This window comes from Arctopsyche grandis, chromosome 5 (genome assembly GCF_051622035.1).
Source record: "Arctopsyche grandis isolate Sample6627 chromosome 5, ASM5162203v2, whole genome shotgun sequence".
NCBI classification, from domain to species: Eukaryota; Metazoa; Arthropoda; class Insecta; order Trichoptera; family Hydropsychidae; genus Arctopsyche; species Arctopsyche grandis.
This window is the reverse complement of record NC_135359.1, coordinates 6,579,573-6,595,065: the sequence shown is the minus strand read 5'-3', so window position 1 is coordinate 6,595,065 and position 15,493 is coordinate 6,579,573. Positions and strand designations below refer to the sequence as shown.

Sequence of the window (15,493 nt, the reverse complement as noted above, 5' to 3'; positions counted from 1 at the left end):
ATGTAGTCGCACAGTAAATGTGTTAAACGATGTAATAAACCGTAATTCGTGTCGTAAATTCGTGATCTATTAAATTTGGGATTTTTTTTTGATCAAATCAGTTATTGCTATAATGAATTGTATTTCAAGATTGTGATTTAATGTATATAGACGTTAAATTCCAATGTATGTAGTACGTACATGCATATATCTACATACAAATTCGAGTAAGAATCATTGTCAAGGCACATAATTATTTAAATTTCTTAGCAAAATTATATTATAATCAATATTTTGATAGGTCAAATATAAGATGATACATAGTTTAAATCTTGTCTTAAAACTATTCTTGATGATTTTTCTTTAGAAATTTAAATTATAGATCGTTTGAATTACATACTCTCTATTATTACTAGAATTACTACTCGTAATTAGCTGATGACAGATATTAGATTTTTTTCTCGAAAGAAAATTTCACATTGCAAAAAACAGTTACTAATCATAATGACATATTTTATTAAAAAAAGTGTAAATATAATAAATAGGCAGGCATTTTATAGCGAGTTCAATTTATTAGATTACGGAACAGCTTTGATTGCTACAAAAGGAATGGCCGTAGAAAAAAATGAAGACTCGATGAAGTTTTTATATTAATGCCGGTACAAGTCATAAATGGTCTTCTGTAAGTCTCGAAAATAATGAAGAAATTGCCGTGTATGAATGCGAAGTACATTCGATTCCGTGTCGGCCAATGAAATTTGGTAGTGGACATAAATATCCTTTATAGAGAAACTGATGATGATGATGATGACGACGACGACGACGATATAGAAGTAGTAGAAGAAGAGCCGGCGGTATATTTCTTATTAAATCGACCCATAAAAGTGACCGGCTCATTAGACCGCAAATCGACATCGGGGTTCGGGCCGCTACAGGCAAAAAAAAAATAACACGAATTCATACAAAAAACGCACAGATAAATCGCTTTTTGTGCCGCAAATGAGCTGCATAAGGGACATTAATAATAAGAAGAAAATATAATAAAAATTACGTATCGAATCTGTGAAAGAACGTGGAATTCGGCCCTGATCCGTCCGCTTCACACCCATTGTTAACCCTTCAATGGGATGTTTCTATTTCAATACGTTTTTAGAAGAGATAAAATGTTGAAAGTTATTCAAGAAGGTTGACGAGCCCTGGCGATTTTACACACAAATTGACACAGGTCAATTTCGGTGTTGCATTGCAAACGTCGTCGACAGGTAAAATTGAGTACACCAATTGACGAGTCGACTATGACTAAGTTATTAGTTTTACGGATTGCACAATCGTATCGAATGTTTTTATTTGGAATTAATTAGGCTCGTAAGTATACATATATGTATGTGAATTTATACTCGGTGCGGTCTATAGTTAAGTATCGTAATAATAAAGATAAATTTGGTGGGGGTCATCTCGCGCGGCGGACGCCCGAGGGTTAATGACAGATCTTCCTAATAACCGAACCAAATGACGATTGGCGGCCGATGATCTGGGGAAAAATCATTAAAAAATCATCAGCGGCCGCGGCCAAACAGAAAAAAGGTGTCCGACCACTCAAAAAAACGAGCACAACCCGGATCGATTAGGCCAAACAATCGATTAGACCTACTATCGTCAAACTTGCCAACCCCGAAACTTTTAATTCGTCTTCCACGTAATGTGTAATCATTCCTTTGTTTACATTCCTCACTTTTTTTTCAAAAATATATATTATTCATTTTATAATTGTATACTTAATAAGTTGTACAATATGTATTTATATTTTATTCCACTCAATTTTTAAGAAGGTACGATTTTATATCAACCATTCTTCAGATACGCCGTTTGATTTTTCCTATTCAATTCTATCAACTTTGAGACGGTTCAATGCCAGATTTTTACTGATTAAATTTCAGTAATTTCCACTAAATTATTTCATTGCTTAATTCTAATCTTATCTAGTACGTTATTAAAAATTGTTTATACCAATCATTCCTTTTCTAATATTCCCAGTTGTGTCATCCTAGGTTTTTCGAGGGTTTCTGGAAATCTGTTGCTAAAAATCAAAAGTTTCCGAAAGCCCGTTGTTCAAAATAAGATAATTCCAAAAAGCCGATATCATTTTTGTTAAAAATTGAATTTATACGAATATTTTAATATGAATTTCGACGGTTACAATTTTGAAAACTAATAATTTTCCTTACTTTTATTTATTGTGAAGCTTATTTGATATTGAAAAATACAATATGCAGATACATATATGTATGGAAACTCGTTGTTCCGAAATTAAGATGACACCAATGAATATGTACTTTGATAGACTTCTAACCTTGACCTTATCAGTGTTTGTAAAAGTTTGAGAAGCGCTGGCGGCGGCTTCTCTCCGGTCGATCATTAAGGATACGACATCTGGTGACGAGTGTACGAAATATGACTTTTTTTGTCCGACCGTCTCTCTTTGATGTGAGTAATAAAAATTCTCGACACGATCGTCCGAATCAAGCCTTACGTATTTTTAATTTCCAGAACGAACACAGCTTTACACACACACACACATGTACTCATAGATGTATTCAAATGTGTGTCTACGAAGTTCGTTCACACATTCGTCCGGTTCCGGAACGGCGTAAGCGACGCGTGAAAAACGAAAAGGAAGTTCGCCAAACGGCGATCGATTCCCCGATGCCTAAAGAGATTCTTGATTCGATTCCCATGGATGTGGCTCATCCATTCCGGCTCCGTGTACGAAATCCAGGCCCATCTCCGGTATTTTCCCACGCATTCCCGGCGAAGTTTTTCGGGTCGGGGAACCGGCCAAGGAACGATAAATAGAACCCCGGCATGCAACCGGCACCTAACGTCATCTTAGATGCATCCTTGCACCGATATTTGCGAATTAGAACCCCAAAGAAAAAACAATCAATCAGTCACTTTGTATTGACATAAGTTATACTTCCATATATACCGAATTATGACTTAATTTTTATATTTAAAAAATAAACATTTAATTCAAAGTCTCAGTACTGTATACTATCGACTATGAAAAGGAAAATATCAATTTAAAATATCATATGGATATACTGAAAAAAATATGCCAATTGTTTATTTAAATAAATTGTTTTATTTTAATTTGGGCAAATATTTAAATTCGTATCAAATATTTCAATCAATGCATTCAATTCGCGAAAATCTATTCTAAGGGATGATTGAATATTGAGGGGTTGTTGTCCTGGCTAAATGTCCAATAGATGCCACTCATATGAATCGTAACCCAGCCCTTCGTATGTTTGCATCTTGTATACGCTTTTTGGTATACATTTTTTAATATAAAAAATAATTATACACTGCCAATCGAAGCCGTGTATTATTTTGAGTATTTTGAGCGAAATTTCATTAAAAAAAATTTTAATCGAATGCAAATTTTGTCGCAATTGAACGAACGCGATCTCACACAGATGTCACATTCTAGTGTAATATTTTGACATTGAATTGAAAATTCCGTGAGAATTTATTTATTATATTATTTTTCACGATTGAACGAATCGGATACGCGTCGATTGTGCACATCCGTTGCCATATTTCCGTTTGTTATATGATTTTTATATATATATATATATATATACATATATATTTTAAATAATTCATTGTGCCGTAAACGTAACGATTGACCGCGTATAATTATTTATCAATCGCTCTCTGCAAAAAATCGATGCCATCTCGAAAATTACCATATAGTAAAATGCCGCAAGTGGGGATATCTCTACCATTTTCATATACATATAGGAGTATAATTTTCCGATTCACCGATCGCGTTTAAAACGGAGGCAAGTCCCGCAACATCTCCCAAAGAACCATTCATTCCGCACCATTTTATCTACAAATTACTGAGAAACATCAGCCTTTGTTGCCTTACCCCATCGATCTTCATTTTCGATACCTTACGGCTTACACATTCGGTGTACGGATTGTTCTGGTCGGTTCTTTTTTTTGTATAAAAATTATTACGCGATTATTATTACGGTTGTGAGTCATCGAACGTTATAGCTAGGATGTATTGTGTTCAAATACCGACCAGTTAAGTTGTACGTCGGGTAACAAAAGACTTTATATACGGAACATCTTTATTGTGGACCGTCACGAAACGTATTCAATAATGTGTTCTTATGATACATGTGGGCCGATCGTGATAGCTGTAGTTAAGATTCTATTTCTTCCCCTTCTGAGAAATTGACATTGAAATTTCCTCATATTATGTATTGCGGTAAACGATATAATATTTCTATGGAAAATTCAAAATGCATGTATGTATATATTTGTATATTAAAGCTGATCTGAAATACTGGGTAAATAGTGCATTTTTGGATATACAAAATATTTTTCTTTACATATCATTTGAAAACTTCATTGATTTTACACTATCGATATATTTATCATACTTTTTACTGAAGTTTCCATAAGTTTTTTTCCTCATATGTATGTATATAAATTTCAATGTTTTTTTAAGTGGTAGATCGAATTACTAACCGTCCAAATTAGAAAGGCTTCTTATATATCCATAATAATGTGTAAATATTATAGAAATAGCTTTCTTACTAGGTAATTTAATATGTAATTAAATTTGACATTTTATATTAAAAACTATTTCTTTTATGGCCTTACTTAAATACATGCACCTGCATAAATTAATATTTTATTCTACAATTTATTTTATTTTCTCATAATATACAGTTTTAAACCAATTGTTAGGTTTTTTTATTTATATAAATAATGGCAAAACTAAATTGTTAAAACTAAAATACCCGTATATGTAATTTTAGTCTCAATGAGGTGAAGATTGAAACAATACATGTATCAACGATATTATGAATTAAATGAAAATTGATCAATTCATTCTTGAGTGCAAATATTCATTCTTAAATAGTCCGACTGCAACATTATAGTAATGTTTATGACACCTAAGACTTGCTAATTGCCAATATACATTAATTTAATTTAATTGCAACCTAATCGCATGGCCTGTATTGTCTCCTAACATTTCAATCCCTCGAGGGGTTGTGCTCAGAAGGTATTAAATTTATTTCCACAACTCGTTTTCTTAAGTTGATCGGTGCAACCTTCGCCTCTGTTACGACTCTATCGATTCACCTGCGGAGAGACGACGCCGTTTAGGTATAATTACGAAACAATAAAGCGCAATTATCGACTATAAAACGTTTCCAATTGGTTGTGATTTGTTGCTTAGACTTCGACTCCATTGTCCTTCGACTGGGTATTATTTATTTGTTCGATAACGTGGCGTTTTGTCGTCCTGCGTCCTTCGAGTGTATCGCTTATGACGATAATTAAGGATTGTAAAATTATATAAATAAATACGGGGCAATCGCCTAGTTTGCCAGTACGATCGTTAAATCGACATTTAATATATTTTACGTATGTGGATGTACTTATGAGACTCACATGTGAGAAACTACAAGGATGCTTATTAAACAGCGAGAAATTCCTCATTCTAATAACTGATTTCGAACACAATAGTTACTATTATATTTTACTGTTTATTTAATTTAATTTTTAGAACATTTTTTAAAAACTTTTTAAAATAAGGTATGTTACAGAAAATATGTAACAGAAATTACTTAAGGTACATATGTAACAAAAAATCAAAACATCTAAAAAAAATTTTAATTGTTTTATTAGTTTTTAAAGCGTTTTGAATTGGGCAATTTTTCTATTTTTAGTATTGTGCTATATATGCTAGACTTCAAAGTTATAAAATGCAAATCAAGCCAGAATAGCTTTACACAAAAACATAATAGTATTTTAAAGAACCAGTCTTCTTCCTTATATGTATATGTAGGTATTCTATTTATCTTTCCTATTAATTTAAATTGCAAACATTTTATTGTGTTTACGCTTATCTGACCATTTAATTACAAATAATATTCAGGTATCGTATGATATATTCAAAATCAATTAAGAAACTTCTGACTATAAATTTGAAGATGAGAAAATATTAGTTAGAGTTCATATAATGCTAAAAATTTTTAAAAATGGCTGGTTTTTGTGATTTTTTCCGTTATCGATGTAAAAAATTAAAGTTACATAACAAAATTTTCAACATTTATAATAAAACGCCTCTCAGTATTCAAATTATTTATAATTCTATTCAATTTGTCAATGGTAGCTTTACAGGTTTGATTTATAAAGCTTCCGACAAACATACACACCACAAACTACTTCAGCATAACTTCATTACAAATTAAACATGATTGATTGACACCGTCCGATCGTTTTAAAAATACCGATATATTTTTTTATCTACATACATATAAAGACACCATTTACTCAACTCATTGAACATGCGTTTGAAACCTGATGGATATCTTTGGAAGCCACCGCTTCTGATGCTGCATCAAGAGTATCGCCTTACACACTCGAGAATCTTCAATATCTACGTCTCGCGGAGACATCCACAAAACGGACAATTAATTATAAATTCGAACATTGAAAGTAGTTAGATATTCCAATATTTGCTCGGTGGTAAATTTGCATACACGTAGGTTTTTCCGTGCCATTAAATTATAACCGAAAAAAAAATCATATACACATATGTATTCGAGCCTAGTGTATATTAACATATACACTGGCGATTGAATAATTTTACATAATCTTTTGTGTATGCAAATCAGATTATGCGACCGTGCTTATTATAAATAAGAATCGATTCGTCTAATGTTATCGAATATTCTATTATCTGACGGAACACAATGGGTTCGATTGTGATATTATTTGCGGAAAAGTCCGAGACGGGTATCGAACTGAACGACGAAACAAACTCAAAGGGTTAAAACCTTCACCCATCTACGCCCCCTGGAGCCACCCACCCCACCCATCCACCACCCTTTCGGTCGGTTTGTCTGTCTGTGTCTATAATTGTCTGCGCTGCATCTATTGTACGTCTGTGGTTATTGTCTGCACTCTCATGTTTGTCTGAGGTTTCCATTTTGTCTGCGTTCCGCTTATAAAACATTCTAACCTTTTATGTAAACGGATTATAAATACGTTGCCGTCGGCGTTTGGGGGTTGAATTTCTCTTAATGAGCACCCTTGACTATCTCGATTCCTCGTAATTGATATTGAGATGTGCCGATTATGACCTGTAAGTTCGCTCTGTATAATAAGTACATACATACATAGTTGCCGCGAGAAAAATAGCTCATTAGCATTCTATGCTTAGAATAAATAGTGCAATAAAAGTAAATTGAGTACAAAATTACAAAGGTGACAAGTATTTATGTAATTATTTCGCGTATTGAAACCCCATATGGACTTATTTTAATTAAATTATAACTGTAGTACTCTTGAACATGGCATTACATGACATCATCACGATTCAATTGAAAATGACAGTATTTGGGGCATAGAAAATACAATCGAGGACTCGATAGTCTATTCAATACATTTTTTTTTCGTATTGGAATATTAAATTGATTGTTATTCATATACGAGGTTACATTACAGAATCCCCAAATATTACGCTAGCCTCGAATTTACGAATCGAGTGTAAAATTTTTAGAAAATCTGTAAATTTGTCCGACGTAGATTTTAATCAACCAACTCTATGTTCCGCTTTAGATAGCATGTCATTCGCTTATAAAATATCAGTATATTATATTATTACCTTGTTTTCATATTGAAAATCATGAATTGATTCAAGTGTTGTTTTGGTTACATGATATTGTTGTGCAAGCTACGTGTACGCTTATAGGTCGAATGGAATAAGATTCAGGAGCAGTGCCTAGTGTCAGACTTGCACACGTAGCATTCAATAACTGAATTTGAACATGTCAAAGTGAAATGTTTACTTTGGGGAGCGGTTGCACCGCTATTCGCGAATGCATTGAGATTGCAACCCAGCCTCGAGTATCCGAGGACTCGTCTCGTCTGGGTGAACGGACTCGCGGACCCGAACCGCAGCCATGTTTGTTTATCAATTTACAAACGAAACCCACTTACGAGAGTCGCTAACAAAAGGGCCCACTGTGCGGCATCTCCAGCTTCGAATCATTATCAATACGGAATGTTTGATGCCGGCTCATTGAAACTCGATCGCGTCTCGCCGCAGCGTAGGGGTTAACGCGCGCAACGTCGTTCGTAAATCTGTAGAATCCGTGTTGGTTGCGAATTTTTTCGTAATTTGCGTAGTAATGATAAAAAGGCACGACGACGACCGTAATTGATGATCTCGGATTTGGCCACGGTTGCGCCATCATCGTCATTGCGGACAAAACGTTAGCAAAAATGACCCACATTCGATTAAACCCGAACGCGATTTTGCAATCGAAAATAACACGTTGTAAATAAGTGCTTGTACGGATTGAGGTTTTTTGTTTTGTTTTGTTTTTACACTTTTTTTTTTTTGCGCTCTTTGTTTTATCTATGGGAAAGTATGATTACAATTGAATTCATATCTTCAAATTACCATCGATTAGATAATACAATATTTGAATTATAGTATAATTCATCAGATTGCATAAATGTACATCTAATAAATTTACATTTTTAAAACATATGAAAACTGGCTAAGCGTTTTAAATATAATCTATAAAAAGTTTGACTTTTATTTTGATATCTCTTTACAGTCACTTCATATGATCCAATAGGTCTTATGAATGGGAGACAAATTTATTACAAAATACAAACATACGTAATAAGAATATCTACCACATATGTACATACATACATATGTGTATTTTTTAATTGTAATACTTTTTTTCTAAAGAAATTTTAATTTTATTTATACACATGTAAATATATGTCATTTATTTATAATGCATCATTTTCATCGCACATTGCGCAATCACTCCATATAATCCAACGATATATACAACCTATATTTATATTCTAGTACATGAATTTAAATTTGTGCGAGATCATACAAATCACACTATACATACATTATTTTTTTATATTTAAATTATTTAAAATTCAATAACCAATTTTTTTAGAATATAAATATTCGATTGTTATTTTTTTATTTGAAAAATGTTTCATTGTTTATTTGCTTGGTTACATCAAGTCTTTCGATATATCGAGAGTGTTTTGCTGAAACTTTCTGAAACATATTCGTAATTCGCAAGACTGCTTATTATGCCAAGTCTAGACCTTTTATGTAAGTCTGTAATTATATATTTAAATATTATATATGTATACTCGTATTATAATACTACATGAAAGTGACATCTTATACATTCATACATATGTATATGCCTATATACGATGTGAATATTTCACATTAAATTTGAATATGTGTAATTTGATTAATATAGATAATAAAATACAATACAGTGATTACAATGAGTTGAACGAATTTAGGAAATATGCAAGTGACGGTGAATAATAAGACTACAGAGTGTCACAATACCCTTCGCCACCCCTTTTTCCCCCTCGCCGAAGTGATAATTCTTCCGACCGTCCTACAACATCCATTATCGTTCCATTATCTGACGCATCCCTTCCGATTCATCCATCGGTCCACCGCAGCTTCTCATACCACCGATTTGTATATATGTATACAAGATTTGTTATAATATTCGGATCGATTTCGACGGTTCGTGTGATGATAGGAATATTTTTGAGAAACGCATAGAACACGCGCGCACACCAAATGTACATATGTACGAATCGGCCATTTTTCATCTTGACATTTTAAACCACATCCTGTTACATTTATCGCGTATCTGAGGCCGACAGACCGATCAATTTGTTTTATATTAAATTAAATCGACCGCTTTACATTTAGACGCTCGTCGAAATTTCTCGTTTCATTTGTCGAACGAGACAGTACATATGTATATCGATGTTTGGCTTTTTTTAGTTTTGCACTTTTCGTGCTAAATATGGATAGTTTTAATATGCAGAACACAATGCGAATAGATTTGTCGTTTTTAATCGATACATTTTGCTTCACATGTGTTTTCGAGCTGACTTTTGTTCCCGTATAAGTTTTACTGTATCCCGTTTTATAATTTTTTATAAATGTTGTTGTTTATTTAACGGTCAAAATTAGCGGTTTATATATAGTTGAATGTGTTTATATATGATTTCGAAAGTTATGCACTTACATTTGTCATATAAAAAAATTAGGAAATTGTCTATTATGGCGGCAATTTCACACGGTGAATTTATAACGATGCGTATTCGTTCAACGCGGTCTGTTTTTAAGTGGAAATTTTGACTTTTACTATGTCGTCCGTATTTCATCTCATGAAGCCCGTAGTCTGAAATTTATTTCAATACCCATTCGAGTGTCCCTTTATAAATTGACGCGATTTATAATGAAGTTGCGCAACTTTATGCACACACGCGCGCTCTAGTCGCCTCTCTCTATTCATAACTTTCACCGAAGCTCTAAACGTCGCATTTCAGCTCATTTTATTTCGAGTGCCATTATAAACTATCTATCGCCTCTCCGAATTGATATTTCAACGTTCAAAAACTGAAATTTTCGGCCGGTGGCCAACCGAATTCCCGAGCAAACCGAATTAAATCGTACCTGTCAATGCCGTCGCATCGAATATAAAAACGCATCGATTTCGTCAACACACTACCGTCAGTCTCGTATATTATATTCGTGCACACACCGGCAACTCTTTTCCGGTGACAAATTAAATAAATGACACGGTTTTGTTGCGGAGAAGTGTCTCGACCCGGGTATTAGGTGCGCGCACTCCTCCCACAATTACTCCGCAGCATCATCGCGTCGTATTGATTTTTGTTTGTTTATTTTTTGTCGTCGTCATTATTAAACTTTTTTTCTCGGGCACTGACTGTTGTGTATTTTTATTATTATCATATATTGCTTATGCATCCGCACATATGTCTTTAATCATTTAAATATACACATTGTGACAGATGGACCAATGGAATTTATCTTTGAATTTTAATGCGCGCGGGACCGCTCCTTCGCAACTCGCCCAAACTGGTTCAATTTATTTTCATTTCACGTGTAATATCATTCGAACCTCGAAAACACACTATGTAGAGTTGGTTGATCGGATTGTATATTGTTGAGATAGGTCGTAAAGTGCGGAGGAATATTTAAATCTTACCGTCACGTTTGGAATATAAATTGAGATGAACTTACGATTCAACCTCAACGATTCTATTAGTAGAAATACACTTGTAAATGTGATTTAATACTATAAATAGTACTTTTTCACGGTGTAATAAGTGTGTTTATTTCCATCAATGACAAATTTACGACTTAAAAAAAGTTTTCGCGTGTTTCTGTGTAATCTTCGAATAACCGTGGGGAATAAATTTCAATTCTATATTTGTACGAATGTTGTTCGTCGGTCGTTTGAAATTTAGAGTTTTGTATTAATAATAAGCCGTGACACGTTTCTGTGATTTTTTTTTTTTTTACGAAAGCTATTAAATCTCAGTGTGATCTTGGATGTATGTATAGACAGCCCTAAAGTTCAGACACAATGAGCGTTCCGAGCGTGTTTATCTGCGATGCAAGATATAAATCGAACTTAGTAGGTAGTGATTCGTTCGAAAATAATTAACTGCAGTTAAATTGACCAAAAGCGGTTTCGCTTAGTTAAACCGTTGAACTGTCGCTGTTACACTCGATCGACGATAATTACCACAGTCTAATCCCGCATGCGAGTCAGACTTATAGCCAGTTTGGAAGCTGCGCGCCTCCGCACACCTTCCGATCGACTTGATTTTTTTTTTTAGTTTTTTTTCCTTTGACATTCCTTTATTAATATCGGATCGAGATATCCGTCTGTTGTCAGGTAACCGTGGACTATACACGGCTTCTGTAAAACTTGTCCTCATACACACACTCCTACATGTGAACCTTTGTACATATGTATATTGAAAAACGTCTACGAATGTATTAAATATGCATATTTTATTGTTCCAGGTATTTCCACATGCATTCAAAAACTCGACATTATGAACATATTCGAAGCATGTGAGTATCGAAGGCTTGTAAATTTTGTTCGTGCAATTTTTTTAATTTCAACGAATGTATTCAATAGATTATTTCGAAAGGGGTCATTATGAAAACGCGTGTATCTGAATCCAAATCCCTTTCACAAACACAAGTGGTAACCCCTCTTTCGTGCTCCCGAAAATAAAAAAATAAAATAATGGCAATAATCTATCTGATAGAAAATTTTATAAAAGGATACGTTTCCGCATACATCATGCGCTTACGGAGCGAATTTTAATGTTTTAATTAATGAAAAGCCTTTTTTCCCTTGAATGGGAAGCAGGTAGAGATAAAAAAATACCCCCGCTAAGATATATACGGGTTCGAATCCCCACGCTTAAACCACCCCCTTTTTTGGCCCACCCCATCATCGGAGGGATGTTCGTGAATGTATGTATGTATGTATGTATTGGGGGGGTGGGTGGGTGCAATGCAGACCACTTTTACCGAATCGGATTTTTTTTATTCTCTGCTTACAGTGCTTTCGTCTGCCAAATATTTACGCGTATGAACGGCGCAATAATATTGAATAATGTAGTATGAAAAATATTCAATTTGGCATGAAAGTTAAATTTCGAGTCGGTTCGATTCACAGCACAGTGCATATGTGGCTTATAAAATCGTGCAATATTAAAAAAAATACATTTATAGTTGTTTGTTTTTGATACGATTAGGTGAATAAATCTTTAGTGTGAATTTCTTCGAGCTTTTTTTGTTTAGAGGCGCTTTCGGATTTTGAGTGAGAGCTTTCCTCTCGTAGACTCCACATGTAGGGATGAGCAAAGCAATGGTAAAGCAAGTAGAGGAAGACAAAACACCACCATCCCCTTTCTACCTCCCGTGGTGAGGAAAAAGGGAGGGTTGACGTAAAAAAAAAAGCGCACACACGCGAACGCGTCTCGTCCGCAAGCTCCACACTTTTCCAATATTAATTATCATTTTGTTCGCATTCTAGCATTTTTTACTTTATTTTTTTTTGGTTCGCCCGTTTGTGAATATATTTTTTGCCTCTCGGTCGGTCCTCGAGGGATTTGTCTCGACAGAGGCGAAAGTCGGGAAACGTGGGACCACTTTGCGTCGTGTGGAAATGTACGTTAGAGCGCGCAAATCAGTTGAAACCGCGAAATTAATTAATCTAAAAAATTTTTTAATAAATTTTCGAGTTTGTATACCTTTCAAAAATGAGATATTTCTCACTGATTCCTTTTTATGTGTGTGTGTGTGTTTGTAAGTAGTAAAAAATGTGTATAAATCATATGCGTTATAAATCACTAGTATAATATTCTCATTCATTTTACATATGACAACTTAAAAGAAGTGTTGTATACAAATCATAAATATATTCGCGAGTTATTTTCACATATCAAAAGTCGCCATACAAAATAACTTTCGCTTTAAATTTACAAATGCATCATTTTTTAAATCGCACGTACGTTTGATGTTTATCTGTTTTAATTTGCCGTATTATATTATTAAAGGTAATTTAATTGTGTGAAGATATATCTATACGTCGATTGTTATTGACGATCGACCTATCGATAACATCTACTATACCTGCATATATGCCATTGTACATACATAAGTGTGATTATATGAACGTCACCTTGAGTGCACTGAATGCACGTTGTATCTATCATAGCAAGATTTTATTTCATTTTATTCTGTTTAGATTTCTCCTTGAGAAAAGTGGCAAAGGGAAGCTTAAATTTGACCCGAAACTTTCTCCCCCTTCAAAGGGCAATAATACAAATTCGATCAAACACCACTCATCCTGTCTGCGAAACTGTGTCTCGCCCGCCCCCTTAGCGGTTGAAGACAAGGTATCGCACCGAAAAGGAAAAAGCCCTAAAACCTCGTGGTAAAAAAAAAACATCATCCCTCTTCGCAGAGGAAAGTACGCCCCAACGATACGGAGGGTAGATTGGGGTGGTCGTATCGGTAAGAAGATGTCTAAATCGTTTCCAATAAAAATAGAAGCGGGGCATCCGATCCTCGAGAGGGACCGGCTAAACTAAGAGGGGCAAAGACGTGATCTGACAAACGTAAAACACGGTTTTTTAAACGGCTTCTTTCCTTTGAATGTGACTTTTGATACTGGAACGGGATTCCTCGAATCTGCTCTATCGTGTAATTCAATATTCGAATGCGCTTTTATAGCGTCGGAATGTGCACGTATTTCATGAAATGAATCCAGTAGTTTTTTTGAATGGCTTCCGATATCTGTGTGCAATTTGCGAGGTATGTAAATTTAGAATACGCTGCTCGTGGATGGACCGATTCGGTTCGGTAACAACCTGTAGATTCGACCATCCATCTTCAATGGAGCGTTTCGACAAGTGAATATAAAACGAGGAAAAAAGCTCTGTCGAAGTTTGCGAGGTGTCACCCCCTATCATCGGCTTCCCCCAATCGAATAAATCCACGCTCGGTTCGGGAAAAACTCCCGGGAAAAATATCACACACAGAGCTATAGTAATTGCCTTGACGAAATTTGTGTACAAAAATAACTTTTTAAATCCAATCGAAATACGAAAAATAATCTTTTGATTCACTGATACAGCCAGTATTTATTTCAAAGATTAACATTGAATTAGTATCATTGAATTTTAGACACATTCAATTTGTGCAGCCGTTTCAATGGCTAAAAGTTTTGGAAAAGGTCGTATTCTTAAATTCTTGACACGTTGTTTTAACTTTTCTTAAAGTGAGAGTTTCGTTTGGGGTTTATACGATTTACTCTATAGAGTGTTCAAAGTTTTTTTTTTTTTAGTATCTAGAACTCCTTGTTTAGTGTATCTGTTAGATACAGGGTGTCCATGCGGCAATTCACTCCCCCAGTCACGAACACGGATATTGATACTGGATTCGCCTTCAATAGGTAACCCATAAAATAAAGTCCCCACTGAAATGAGGTAAAGATTGCAAGATATATTCCCGTTCCCCTACTTCCTTCGGGGAATCTCCTTTTTCTTTTTTTTTTCGCCTCTCCTATTCCGCGGAGGGGGAATAAAGTGGCCGTGATAGAGACATTCTTCTTTCGTTTATTTGTAAAGTAGGTATTCCTCTCTTCTGCTTCCTTTACGTTTTTTTTTGTGTTTTGTTTTTGTTTTCGATCGGAAGATTTAGAAAAGCGATTCTAAGGGGTGCTTCGGTGAGATGCGCCTCTCACTTTTGATCGGTTATCGGCGCGGAAAAAATTCGACTAATTAAAATATCATCGAGCGATTCGTTTTAAATTGCGTTGATTGAAATGAATTCGAGAGGTGAACGTAAATTAAAAAAAAAATGTATACGTACATGTATCGTTGTCCGGTCTCGTGAGGTGGGAAAGTCACGTCCCGACTCCGGAATCCCGTTGGGTAAGAAGAAAAGGAAAGACGCAAGGGGCACACCGGCATTTGCAATGTCCACTTAACCCGCTCAATGAGATCTCGCTTTGGAAAAAATAAAATGAGATGAAATAACAAAAAGGCGGCAAAAACGAGT

General features: G+C 34.7%; 1 protein-coding gene across 5 annotated transcripts in view; it reads left to right on the top strand.

Moving 5' to 3' along the window:
* Nucleotides 1–15,493, top strand: part of ct (homeobox protein, cut) — a 144,798-nt gene that overhangs the window by 13,915 nt on the left and 115,390 nt on the right. For 2 of the 5 annotated variants that reach the window (XM_077430793.1, XM_077430790.1), the window contains exon 3: nucleotides 11,936–11,986. The exons of the other annotated variants lie outside the window; for them this stretch is intronic. In XM_077430793.1, coding sequence (XP_077286919.1) covers nucleotides 11,968–11,986 — 19 coding nt within the window. In that variant the 5' untranslated portion in view covers nucleotides 11,936–11,967. The remainder of the gene's footprint in view (nucleotides 1–11,935; nucleotides 11,987–15,493) is intronic. 5 annotated transcript variants of the gene reach the window in all.